This window comes from Amphibalanus amphitrite, unplaced genomic scaffold (assembly GCF_019059575.1).
Source record: "Amphibalanus amphitrite isolate SeventyFive unplaced genomic scaffold, NRLGWU_Aamphi_draft 000119F_arrow, whole genome shotgun sequence".
NCBI classification, from domain to species: Eukaryota; Metazoa; Arthropoda; class Thecostraca; order Balanomorpha; family Balanidae; genus Amphibalanus; species Amphibalanus amphitrite.
Genome location: NW_024881614.1, coordinates 115,587 through 129,467, shown reverse-complemented (window position 1 = coordinate 129,467; position 13,881 = coordinate 115,587). Strand labels below are relative to the sequence as shown.

The 13,881-nt window shown below is 46.0% G+C and overlaps 2 protein-coding genes across 2 annotated transcripts; one reads left to right on the top strand and one right to left on the bottom strand.

The window, feature by feature from the left end:
- Positions 1-2,207: 2,207 nt before the first annotated feature.
- LOC122381349 (glutamine-rich protein 2-like) lies at positions 2,208-3,713 on the bottom strand. The gene is made up of 3 exons (XM_043365391.1): positions 3,383-3,713; positions 2,630-3,032; positions 2,208-2,501 (listed from the first exon to the last, which is right to left on the bottom strand). The coding sequence occupies exons 2-3, from the start codon at positions 3,023-3,025 to the stop codon at positions 2,322-2,324; spliced, it is 576 nt and encodes a 191-aa protein (XP_043221326.1). The 5' UTR covers positions 3,026-3,032; positions 3,383-3,713; the 3' UTR covers positions 2,208-2,321.
- Positions 3,714-8,806: 5,093 nt separating this feature from the next.
- Positions 8,807-12,384, top strand: LOC122381348 (glutamine-rich protein 2-like). The gene is made up of 5 exons (XM_043365390.1): positions 8,807-8,907; positions 9,385-9,449; positions 11,284-11,405; positions 11,623-11,983; positions 12,111-12,384. Exons 4-5 carry the CDS (start codon positions 11,630-11,632, stop codon positions 12,282-12,284), a joined length of 528 nt encoding a protein of 175 aa, XP_043221325.1. The 5' UTR covers positions 8,807-8,907; positions 9,385-9,449; positions 11,284-11,405; positions 11,623-11,629; the 3' UTR covers positions 12,285-12,384.
- Positions 12,385-13,881: the final 1,497 nt, after the last annotated feature.

Sequence of the window (13,881 nt, the reverse complement as noted above, 5' to 3'; positions counted from 1 at the left end):
TCGTACAATGGTTGAAAAATTATGCCCTTATATGTACAGGGCAAAATGTGTAGCTACGTCGTGGCATTTATGAACACTGCATCGTTCCCTTTCCAGATTATTGCAATAATCAAAGCTTATGTGCGTACAGTATTTTGTGATGGCGATGAATGTTGCTACTTTTGTGTTGTACTATGATGATGTGATGACACACACTGCTTTTCGTTGCTGATCAAATCAATCTTGGAACTGTAATAGCCCAAGTGCATTGGTAAAACTTTTAATACAATGTAAATGAAAGTGATTGTATCATTTTGGATGTCACTATACTCGTAATAGAAAAGCTTAAACTTTTTGTTATCCTTGGAGTGAGGTCCTTGTTCTTGAAAACCGAAATCGCCATGGCTCCATTTTACCGATTGAGTGCATTACCTACCTATAATAATGATATAATAATAACATACTAATAAGCATAGCTATTGCAAAGAGTACGCTGTTTAACGTATGGCAATAAAGCTTTCCAGTTTCACTACATATAATAGAATAAATTCACTGGGTGCATTCGGTCGAGCTTGTATTTTACTTAATATCTTTGATGGTCAACAGCTAATCCCATTTCATGAATGTCTGTTTGGTGAACTGGGTCAAGAGGTTTTCCTCTCCACACAGATGAAGACTTATCACGAAAAAGCAATCATCAGGTGAGACTTTCAATTGTTCTTGAAATGGCGTGGATTTTAACAATATTCTTTAAGCAAACCAGGAGCGAAATTCGAATTCAAGTCCCCAAACTGCTCTAGAAGAAAACATGCAAAACACGAAAGTTCAAGGAGATCCTGTTTTCGTGAAATTTCAGACTGGAGTTATTGACATGACCTGGCCTTACCATTGTATATCCCTCGCCGGCCGAGGGGGGGGGGGCGGGTGCCGCCCCCCCCCCATAGGGTTTTTTTCGCGATAGCTCCGAACACGCTGGCGATAGAAAGCTGAAACTTGGCATACCTGACCTTTGATTAAAGCCAGATCTTTTGACACAAAACGCATTTTTGAGTCAGGTCAGGTCACTGACCTATGACGTCATAAGTGAACCTCTGCACGGTCTTCAGAAGTCGCAACTTCGCAACGCCCTCACTGCCAGAGGAGATGTCACAGGGAAATGAAACTTGCAGGGTCTAGTATCCATTATGAGTCCCACAACTTGTATATCTCGGATTTTTCCTAAAGGTCATATGAGGTCAGGTCATTTTCGTGACCTCACCATTATAAGTCAATGGGGAAAAATGAAAACTGCTATTCTGGCGCCGGGAACGGTCTCCAACTATCTCAAGCACACAGAATCGTGCTTTGATGCACTCCTTGCAAGGTTACATGCGTCACTTTTGCAATGTTGACCTTGCGTGACGTCATTTATGACGTCATCAAGGTCATATTAGTTTTTCGTCAATAACTCTTGATCAAATTGTGCTAGCGAGTCGGGAAAGCCACAAATGGACTCAGGAAGACCTGCCGAATCGAATGATATGCGACATGACCTCTTTCGACCGTTTTCGTGACCTGGGGGTGCTGACCTGACCTTGACCTGAGGTTAACACCCCAAGTTGACCTGACCCGGACAAAAAGCATATCATTCGACGCGCCTGAGCGAGCCGAACACGATGCTGCCAAAATCGCGGCTCTGCGGCCGTTTTTTGCGAAGTTATTCACCTAAAACTGAACCGTACCTTGGGGCACTTGACCTGACCTCAGAGGTCACCGGTTGATCTAGGACCTTTAAACCGGGTACCAATCTCTGCGTCTCGTAACAGCGCACACGCTCGTTTTTTCCGCGACGCGCTAGCTCCACCAGGGGCGAAACGGCGAGGGGGGGTCGTACCCGTCCCCCCCCCCCTCGGCCGGCGCGTATGTAGCAAACCAATGGGTCCGGCGAGGGATATACCAACTATTGGCTTCCTCTCGTCACGAGTAACACACTTACTTTTTCACGAAGTTCTACATAGTTTGATCAGCGACCAAAGGGCTGAATGGTTCAATCGACCTCCCCCCATTCATGTAAGTGGGCGTGGTTTTGAAAACGTCTATACGGGCAAAGGCTGAAATGACAAACTGAGCTATATCAAATAACTCAGAAATATATCCCTTTTCTCTGATGATAAGCACTGACCCAAGGCTTGATGCGTCTCAGCTCTGTGTCCTTCCTGTGTAGTGCGTACAGACTGCAAACTCCAATACTTTCACAGACATTTTATTCATTTTAAATTCGACGACACAGAAACAACATAGTTGCCAGATTTAACAATAAACCGACCCAATGCGGTTTATTTAGTTTGCACACAGATCACAGCCTACTTTCCGTAGCTGGCGCCGCCGACGGGGATGCCCTGTCCGATCAGTCCGCCGCCACCCTGCTGCACAGAGAGCGCGTCCGTGTTGCTCGACTGCTGATTGCCGAAGATGCCGGTCGACTGGGAGCCCTGGGACGACGCCTGGTTGATGCTGCTTGCTCCCAGACCAGATGCGCTGCCCTGAAAAAGCCGTAGACGGTGTCAAAAAAATAAAACTTCCTCTCTTTTGAAAGCAGGGGTATCACAGTAAATTAAATGAATTTGTTTCCAAACACCTATCAAAAAAGTTGATCTGCACTTATGCTTACCCCGGCGACAGCTGAATTCTGCTGAGTCTGGGTAGATCCGAAGGGAGTGCTCTGCTGTGCCTGGAGCGCATTTCCCGCAGCATTTCCATTGGCCACACCGCCGCCAGGGATAATGCCAGCGCCGTGACCGGGCTGAACCAGACCAGCCTGTCCCAGACCAGGCTGGACCAGACCAGCCTGTCCCACACCAGGCTGGACCAGACCAGCCTGTCCCACACCGGGCTGGACCAGACCAGCCTGTCCTAGACCGGAGTGGACTCCACCAGTCTGTCCCAAACCGGAGTGGACTCCACCAGTCTGTCCCAAACCGGAGTGGACTCCAACTCCCGGCTGTGAGTAGACACGAGAGGCCGCAGCTACAGCAACCAGGCTCAGGATTGCAGCGAACACCTTCATGATGATTCTGAAATAACCGTATAACATCGTCAGCGTCGTATAACGATCAGCCTCAGTCCGAGAAAGATCTCACAGTTTTGATTGATCACTGAGTGACTGAAAAAAACAGCACGATGAGAAACAGTCCTTATTAAAACTGCAGAAGTTACCGCCATTCACAATAAGATTGCAAATACTGTGCAATGTTTAGCATTTTTAGTTGATGAGGAGAACTCTGCAAAGTCTTTAGCAATGCCGAGTTGCGCTTGAAAGTGATGAGAATTTAGCACTGATGCGCATAGAAACTTTACAACCCAACACCAGAGAGGGGAATTGACTGAGTTGAGCTGAGTATAATTCACACCGTTTCTAACTCACCTGTCTGTTGGGGGTAGACCGACTCTGTGTCTGCTACAGCTGGGATTGATGCAGTCCGACGGGCCCGGCGGCTTTATATATCAGGCCGGCAGACCGGTGTGTGACGTCAGCACCTCCCCAGGTATATACGGCTGCCTTTCGGACCGACAATCATCACGGGAGGCTGTCAGGCCTGTTTGCTACACCCACGAATGCTGGCCTTCCAGGAATCGCTCTGTTTTCCGACTACGGCTACGCCATGGGTGTCGGCAGCGCGAGGGAATTTCCAGCGGCCAGTGCGCCACGAATGTCTCCGTGACACACTTACGCTGCACTTCAGGAAAATGGCGACTGTTGTTACATCGTTATCATGACATAAATATAGGTTATATGTATTATGTATTCTTTACGTGTGGCTTGTTGTCGGCACAATTAAACCGCGCATGGTTGGGGTAAATTTCACAACGCGGGTGACGAGAGGGGGGTCTATACAGAGCTTTCCCTCATATCCCCGAAACTACTGGTTCAATTTTCAAAATTGAAGTGGCATTTAGTGGCCCTGGAAAAACGTCGAATGAAGCCTAATTTTGTTGACCTCGAGATCACCGATGCCAACACCGGTCAAGTCAAAGTAGCAATTATCAACATTTAGGCATGTTCACACATTCGATCTCCGGTCGCCACCAAAAAATCGCATCAAACTCATAATTGGCCTAGCTCTTACAAATATGTGCTCATAAGATGCTGTACAGTGTACACTCTTGCTTGTGCACTTAACACACATTTTATACACTTGGCTAGGCCACAAATGTTCACGAAAAGTTTTAGACCTGTTTGGGTCATATGGCACATCTTTCATTTCTTTTCAGCAGGACTCGAAAATAGTGTCGTCTGTGTCGTCGGAAGCCATTTTCAGCTGGTAAGAGCGAAGTCCAGGTCAAAGTCACGTAAAAAAGTTCAAATTTTTCAACAAAAAGGGTCCCTATTAGATGCCTTTGGAGCTCAGAAACACGATGGTGCTATTTTTGGTGTACAATACTCAAAACGTACTGAACATTCTATTGAATTATTGATAATTGTGAATAATTGACCTCGGCAGAATGCAAAAGCGGATAACTTGAACATTTTTGAAGTTATCAGGCAAAAACTTTCTTGAATAGTTCATCTGTATGTTTTCTATCTTTTTTTTCTGATTTTGTCGAAACGTCAAAAACGTATTGGTTAAGACTACAAGAACGCAATTTGTGATATTTTATATGCATAATATCCAAAACTTTCAAAATTTCGAAAATCCGAGAGAGCATTTGGTATACTGTGTATTCTGTGTCAGCTCATACAAAGAAACCGTTGTTGGTAGTTTCATCGGTCTACATAAAATATGTTGCAGAAAAACTTATATAGCCCGCGCCCCGCTGGGCTATTCAGCCATGCGCGCCCTGCTGGGGTGGGTGGGCAGATTCTGCCCCCCCCCCCCTCTGTCTAACTTCCGAACCGATGGTCGTAGAAAGATGGGGAGAACGGCAATCGAAAGCTCTCAACAAGACGGATCTTACGAGCCCAATTTTTTTGCTCAAGTAGGTCAGAGGTCAGGTCAAGGTCAGGTCAAGGGTACAAAATGCAAGTTTCTACAGTATCGGCCTTGCACCGTAGTTGCCGAAGAATGGACTGAGACTGATTGCCCAAAACGTGTTATTAGGCTACCAAGACAATATTCGTTGCAAACAATATCATTAAAAGGTCAAGGTCAAGGTCAGGTCAGGTCAGGTCAGGTCAGCAAAAACAAGATATAGAAAAGGGCATGTACGACACATGTTTTATGGGTCATTTTATTCATATAACTAATTCAATAGGCACACTCAATAAGTGAAATGGACCACCTCTGGATGAATTTCAGGTCGAGGTCAGGTCAAGGTCAGGTCAAGTGTGGTCAAATTTTGAAGTTGGTTGTTAAGGCCTAAAAAGGTGTCTATCTGATGTAGTTTTTCACTGCAAATCGAATGGTGCTATTTTTTTGTTTTCGTACGAGGTCTAGAACTTCCAAAAAAAAAACATTTTTCAATAAATTTGTGTGTCGTGACGTCATAAAATTTTGAAAACCTTCACCTTTTTGAACCGATTCTTCTAAAAATTGGTATGTAGGTGCACATAGACCACCTCACTGACATATATTCCGTTTTTTCGATACACTGAAAATTTTGGATGTAATTATTATTTTCCCAAAAGTCAGTTTTTAAGATTTAGGCCAAAAACCAAAATTTTCCAAAAAACCGAGATAGCCATTTGATAGACAAAGTAAAATCATATAATCTTTTTTGTTACGTCTTGATTCCTTTAAAAATGAAGAAGTTCGCGGCGTTTGAAATTTTGCCGGTGTTTAGGCGAACATGGCGAACAGGATGTCACTAAAACGTCATTTTCTTAAAAAAACGACGGATTTCGCTTCAAGTTTCAGGAAACGTCTTAAATTGATGCATGCTAAGGTACTGAAAGTTTGACCTCGCTGGCGTAACGTGTTTAGAAGTTATTGGCGAAAAACGGGAGGGGGCAGATTCTGCCCCCCCCCCCCAGCAGGGCGCGGGATAGCATATATAGAGGGCTTATAAAAACACGGAACAAATAGTGCATGGACGCGTTTCGATTATTAAATCTTCATCAGCATGACATAATCACAGAGAAAACAAGATAGTGCTATATCTTGTTTTCTCTGTGATTATGTCATGCTGATGAAGATTTAATAATCGAAACGCGTCCATGCACTATTTGTTCCGTGTTTTTCTACTTGTCTCCATCAATATACATAGAGGGCTTATACCTAGAGCCCTCTCCGTTCATGTGCTGGTTAACTGGTGAAGAGAACCAATTTCTACCTGAACTGTAAGGCTCACTTCCATTTGGTAACCGACCTGCTTTTGCTATATTTTTCTTCTTTTTTTCATTTATTTACATTACCACATCACACTTTCTTTTGCATACTTTTATGCACACGTTACACACCTTCCATTTGCATTAGACTCACACACACATTTCCTTCCTGCCCACCCCGCATCGCCCCTCGAATTACACATGAGCTCGTGCATTTGCTATCATGGTGAACTGCAGTTTGCATTATCAATTGCTAAGGGGTTAATTTTTTGTTAAAGTTGATTTTGAGGGCCAAATATATAAAACTTTGAATTTCCACAAATATGTAGAACTGCTAAGTTGTACTGTCTGATTTCATTCAGATCGCTTCTCGAGGAGTGCAAAAAGGCTGCCCCTGGCCGAATTATATCTCTCCCCACGCCACCGACATTAGGGTTAATGCCAGCTTGATTTCTGCAGCTACCTCGGCGTTCGCGCTTCCCGGTAACCTCGAGAGAATTTCTTTGGAAGTGTTTGCAAACACGGATTTCCTACGCAAGCGTGAGCCGGCAATCGCACGATCGGCACCTTTCAGAGAAGCTGAACCGTGCAAAACCGGTTTTTCAAGTAGGGCTGTGCGTTATGTAACGATGAAGTACGTGCCGAAGATCGTGTGATAGCCTATAAAAAACTGTCAAAGAATCGGACCACTTGCGTGTGCTGTTGCCATGTACGCGTACAACGTAACTGGAATGATGTACATATATGGAATTTTTACCCACTCTGGGCTTCCCTGGTTCTAAAGCAAGTGTGAGGCCCTTACCAAGAATGAATGAAGAAGGTACTATAAAAGCAGCGCAATCTGTTGGGAGGTATATAATTCCATCTCTCTTATTCGTGGTCTCTCTCATCTATTCACAATTTGCGAGGAAGTGTGCACCGCGAGCCAGCGATTTTTATTGTGCGTAAAAAAAGAATATCAGGGATGAGCGACCCGAGCCAGCCCGGCCAGGACCCGTGGCCAGGACCCGTGGCGCGTTTCTATCTCGGAAACCTCTCCATCAATTGATAAGCGCTTGCTACATTTGATAGCCCCATCCTTTCATTCATAAATTCAGCTAATTTTGATGCGTATTGGTGACCGTCACGCCACGTGTCACCGACCCGCAGTCAGAGGTGTATGTAGGTATAAAATTGTTCACCTTTCCGCCAACAAAAACTCAGCAACGACTGGGCCGATGGCGCCCAAACTTGCCGTGTAGGTAGGCACACACCGGGTGATCGCATTTCTTTCTTCATCTTTCAAAACCACAAAATAAATATCGTTTAAAAATGTCATGTGCTCTTTTCGACAAAGGGATGCCTTTGCCTATGCTGCAAGCAGTCCATGCAGATTTCAGGCATAATCAGCTAATTTTGTTTTCTTCAAGATTATAAGGCGATTCTCATGCTTGGTCATTCCTCCGTAAGGAACGACCAAGGGCCGGCAGATCAGCGGATTTTTGTTTCTTCTTCACCATGACACTCATCCCGATCTACACAACGAAATCTCATAGAACGATGTCAGGTTATGTGTTTAAACTTTGGCCGTTTCGCAACAAACCAGCTCATAGAGGAAAAAATTGTAAAGGACGGGAATATTCCAGACTCTGTGGAATGAGCTCACCCCGTTTTGATAAGAAAATTAGTTTATTTTCGCTTGCAAATTACGACTAATATTAGGATGAGATTACGTGGGAGTTGAGGAGATATAAAATCCAAATATAGGCACGCACAGAACTACCTGTTCTTATGTATGTATAGATGTTACATATTATCTAACTGTTCCGTTGCTCGGTTGGTAGAGCGTTAGACTCCCGGTAGTGAGAGACTGGGCTCGAGTCACTCCGGCGATATTTGAGATATTTGAGACTCCTGACGGGGATGGTCTGCGATTGGTGGGAGCAGCCGCAGCCAGTTGAAGTCGGTTGAGTGGGACGGGTCGTGCCCGGCTTTGAGGGGCACGTTTAACTTTGATATCTAGATTCTCCCGATACCCGGAATTACGCGATCGGACGGTAGGGGTCGGGGTCTAGGCCACGAGCGCTACTTAACGTGGGCCCCGGCTCTGTTCTGTCAATCCGTCCATTCAAACATTCGAGCTAAAGCTATAAAAGAAAAGAAAATACCTTTAGCTACACTTGGCGCGTGCTTTCGAAAATTGAGTTTGGAGCACCTGAAATTTGATGTAGTACCTAAATAGGTAAATTAATGTTCTTGCTTAAGAAGTTGCAAAAATTGCACGGCATGTCTAAAAAAAATATCTAATTTTACGGATCTCCAAACTCATAACAGCAAGCACAGTGTTATATTATTTTCTCCAGCCATCGACAGCCTATTGGCCTGCAGCAAAGCGTAGGTGAATGCACGGCATGTCTAAAAAAATATGTAATTTTACGGATCTCCAAACTCATAACAGCAAGCACAGTGTTATATTATTTTCTCCAGCCATCGATAGCCTATTGGCCTGCAGATGCGTAAGTTAATAACCCCCCTCCCCACCCCCCCCTTATGTTACAATGTGAATGACCTGCCCAGTGTCCATGACTGCGTGTAACGCCGGCAGCACTGTGTCTGCAATCCACTGCCGCTTCCACGAATCATTGACGGACCGGTTTGGTCCTCGGACGTGGCGTCTGCGCTCTGCCCCGGCCCGTCCCGATCAGGTATTACGTACGGCCCGGGCGGCGGCGTGGGCGGTGGCTGGCTGCAGTTCGGTGGAAGGGGCTCCCCAGTGTGGCGGGTTTTCCGGGCCCGGCAGCACGAGGAACCAGCGATCCGACGTGATGTCCGATGCTGAGTAATGTGTCCGGAGAATCTGATGATAGGCACTTTTGCCACTTCCAGCACACTTCTGAAAAGACTGCATGAAAAGTCATCGGCTTGCAGAGCTGTGCACTGTGCAGTGATATGCATGCTTGTATGCATCAACAAAAGCCCAGCAGAGGTCATTAATTCCCATCAGTTAAAACACATTGGTCTTTCGTCCCTTTAGTCATGGTATTTCAAAATGCATCAATAACGCGAATTTAACTCCTTGCGGTGATGTGATGCTTAGTTTAATTTGTATTTTTATTATGCCCGCTTCAATTTGTGTGCGTATGAACGGAGTGCTTGACTTTTTATCCCTCTACTTTTTACAGCTTGACCGAAGGCAAGGAATAGCAACTATGTGCGGATATGCTGGAATAAATTGGTATTGGTATTGGTAAGTCGTGCTGAATAGGATGCGGCTTTTTAGTACATAAATTCAACAACCGTAGTATTTATCATTGCAATGGGCCTTAGGCTGAAACATGGTTCCGGCTTTCCTTGCATTGCCGCTTTTCATGAAAGGTAGTCTAAACACGAGTAAAATCTGTTTGTTAATTTCAAATATCATTAAATTAGTTTTTGTATATAAAACAACTACAAACGCCTCTGTGCAAGGAATAAATCAAGGCTTATAAAAATCGTGAGTAGGGTTGGGAAAAGCAGAAAAAGGATCACGTGACTGGCGTCCCAACCTTATCTGTAAGAATCTTGGTCTAAACGTTGCCTTTCTACCTACTTCAACTTTGCTGCTCTTTGTGATCATGTGAAAAAGTATGACATTAACGTCTTGTTGGAATGATTTTTTTCACTTTCCTTTTCACAGCGATAAACACATGCTGAGACCAGTTGCGTTGCTTTTTGTTATAGCTGTATGGGTCAGAAAGTTATCAATCACCCGAGGAACAATATTAGGTGCGAGTGCGTGGTGAAAAATATTAAGTTCTAGGTGAATGTCTGAAAAACGTTCATTTAAACCAAGACTGTTTATTCAGCACTTGATTCTTAACCTCCAGAAGCGCTGTTTTCATTGCATCTTTTTTCTGCAAATCGTTTTGTTTTGCGTGTACGTTGCAGGTGCATTTCAAGATGGTAGGATTCGCACAAGGCCTTAACTTAATGGTATGTAATTTTATTTAACTAACACGAGCAGAACAACAACTAAACTTGCAACCAATATTCACCAGTATAACGCCTTGAAGGGCGACTAACGGAGCGAGCGAGAGGGTGGGCCTTGCACGTGCGAAAGTGCAAAGGGGTACCTTCAACTGACTTGTGCACGGCACTCTAATAGCCGGTCTCTAGCGATGTGCCAAATTTGAGCATAATCGGCCCAGCCGTTCTCGAGATCTGGAAGCGGCAACCTGCACGTGCGCACGTGCAAAATGGGTCCCAACTGACTTGTGCACGGCACCCTACTAACCGGTCCCTAACTGTGTGCCAAATTTGAGCGCAATCGGTCCAGCCGTTCTCGAGATCTGGAAACGACCCCTGCACGTGCGCACGTGCAGCAGCACCCCAACTCTGGCACATGGATATGCAGTGCCTAGTGGGTGCCTACCTACATGCCAACTTTCAGCGCAATCGGCCAAGTAGTTACCGAGATATTGCAACAATTACAAAACTGACACCTTTTCGTTTTGCACGTGGCACGTGCATAAGGGGTCACCCACATGCATCGGGAATAGTCCAATACTTGGTAGAAGGAATGAAGCTACCCTACAAAAATTACCGCATGTAAATCGGTCAAGTGGTTGCTGAGATATAAGCCTCGCAAAAGCGTCCGCACGGCCGGCCGCTCATACTCAGAAATTTCCGTTAATCTAAGGAAAGACTACGCTCGCTTCGCTTGCTCCGTAATCATCTGACATAAACAAACCTCTCATACCTACATATTAATAAAGCATAGTGGATTAGAAAATAATCTCGCTAACATTAGCGCTCAGGCCCGGTCCATTCATTATAAGGTCATTGCCTAAAACACGTGCTCACAATTCATTAACTAACAAGTACACTACTTCGTCGTCAGGCTAGTTAACTAGCGACATTTAATTTTTGGCACAAAATCGAAAAACTGGGAAGTACTCAGCGTTTACATGTGAGCTGTCCTCCTCATAAGCTGGGGCCTTCAAATGTGACGGCGCATTTTTCCATGATTTTGTTATCCGCCCGTTTAGGTAGAATGACCAATCCTTTCCTGTGTAAGCTGATGGCCCATAAATCTTCAATAGCCGACGGTGGTGCTGACGTCACACACCGGTCTGCCGGCCTGATATATAAAGCCGCCGGGCCCGTCGGACTGCATCAATCCCAGCTGTAGAACACACAGAGTCGGTCTACCCCCAACAAACAGGTGAGTTGGAAGCGGTGTGAATTAAACTCAGCTCAACTCAGTCAATGCCCCTCTCTGGTGATGGACTGTAAATTTACAGTTTTTATGAACATCATTTCAAAATACCTACTTCTGATTGCCTTTTTATATTTCGATCTAAATTTTTTAGATCCTCTGTCCCCACGTGCGTGCAGTCTTTTCAGTCCCTCGCTAACCAGTGGTAATATGGTTATTTCAGAATCATCATGAAGGTGTTCGCCGCTCTTTTGTGCCTGGTGGCGGTAGCCGCGGCTACCCGGGTCTACAACCAGCCGGGACGCGGTCGCCGCCCGGTCGGTGTTCACCCCGGTTTGGGACACGGCCGTCAGGGGCAAGTTGGTCTGGGACAGGCTGGTCTGGTCCAGCCCGGTCTGGGACAGGCTGGTCTGGTCCAGCCTGGTCTGGGACAGGCTGGTCTGGTTCAGCCCGGTCACAGCGCTGGCATTATCCCTGGCGGTGGTGTGGCCACTGGAAATGCTGCGGGAAATGTGCTCCAGGCACAGCAGAGCACTCCCATCGGAGGGTCTACCCAGACTCAGCAGACTTCAGCTGTCGCCGGGGTAAGCATATGTGTAGATGAACTTTTTGATAGTTGTTGCGGGACACATTCATTTAATTTACTGTGATACCCCTGCTTTCACAAGATAAGTTTTTGATAGCTATTAACACCGTTTATGGCTTTTTCAGGGCAGCGCCTCTGGTCTGGGATCGAGCAGCATCAACCAGGCGTCGTCCCAGGGCTCCCAGTCGACCGGCCTCTTCGGCAATCAGCAGTCGAGCAACACGGACGCGCTCTCTGTGCAGCAGGGTGGCGGCAGACTGATCGGACAGGGCATCCCCGTCGGCAGCTACGGAAAGTAGGCTGTGTGAACTGTGTTCTGGGGGAGGCTGACATTTGATATTTTCCTGAAAATGTGTCATCATCGAAGTGTTGAAATATACGTGATCCAACATCACATGAGACGTGTCATTAAGTGGGGATGAACGAACTGGACCATGCAGGTGACTCCATAATGCGAGCATCATTCTGAAGACAGCATTATGGTGTAGGGATACGACAAAGTGCATGTGATTCTAAGAGGTATAAGCTTACAAGATCTTGACTTGACATTGTTATCAAATCTGTGAATTCTTAATATTTTATTTCCCTACAAGTCTACAGATGCAGCCTGTAGGTAGCACACCTGAAAACACAACGCATGGGAGGATATGTTTCACCGCCAAAAAATCGCACACGATTACGAGAAAAGCTATTTGATAGAATATAAATTCGTGACGATAAGCCTGTACATGGTACGGATAACTATGTATTATCCCTCGCCGGCCGAGGGGGGGGGGGCGGGTGCCGCCCCCATAGGTTTTTTTTCGCGATAGCTCCGAACACGCTGGCGATAGAGAGCTGAAACTTGGCATACCTGACCTTTGATTCAAGCCAGATCTTTTGAAACCAACCGCATTTTTGGGTCAGGTCAGGTCACTGACCTATGACGTCATAAGTGAACCTCTGCACGGTCTTCAGATGTCGCAACTTCGCAACGCCCTCACTGCCAGAGGAGATGTCACAGGGAAATGAAACTTGCAGGATGTAGTATCCATTATGAGTCTCACAACCTGTATATCTCGGATTTTTCCTAAAGGTCATATGAGGTCAGGTCATTTTCGTGACCTCACCATTATAAGTCAATGGGGAAAAATGAAAGCTGCTATTCTGGCGCCGGGAACGATCTCCAACTATCTCAAGCACACAGAATCGTGATTTGATGCACTCCTTGCAAGGATAGATGCGTCACTTTTGCAATGTTGACCTTGCGTGACGTCATTTATGACGTCATCAAGGTCATATTAGTTTTTCGTCAATAACTCTTGATCAAATTGAGCTAGCGAGTCGGGAAAGCCACCAATGGACTCAGGAAGACCTGCCAAATCGAATGATATGCGATATGACCTTTTTCGATCAACTTCGTGACCTGGGGGTGCTGACCTGACCTTGACCTGAGGTCAACACCCCAAGTTGACCTGACCCGGACAAAAAGTATATCATTCGACGCGCCTGAGCGAGACGAACACGATGCTGCCAAAATCGGCGCTCTGCGGCCGTTTTTTGCGAAGTTATTCACCAAAAACTGAACCGTACCTTGGGGCACTTGACCTGACCTCAGAGGTCACCGGTTGACCTAGGACCTTAAAATCGGGTACCAATCTCTGCGTCTCGTAACGGCGCACACGCTCGTTTTTTCCGCGACGCGCTAGCTCCACCAGGGGCGAAACGGCGAGGGGGGGTCGTACCCGCCCCCCCCCCCCCCTCGGCCGGCGCGTATGTAGAAAACCAATAGGTCCGGCGAGGGTTATGTGTGTTACCTACAGTCCAGGAACTATCGAGCGAACTCGAACCTCTAGTTCGAGTGGCCGCATCGCAGTTACTAAGCTCAGGCCATCAATATCTTTACCCGGCGCATGA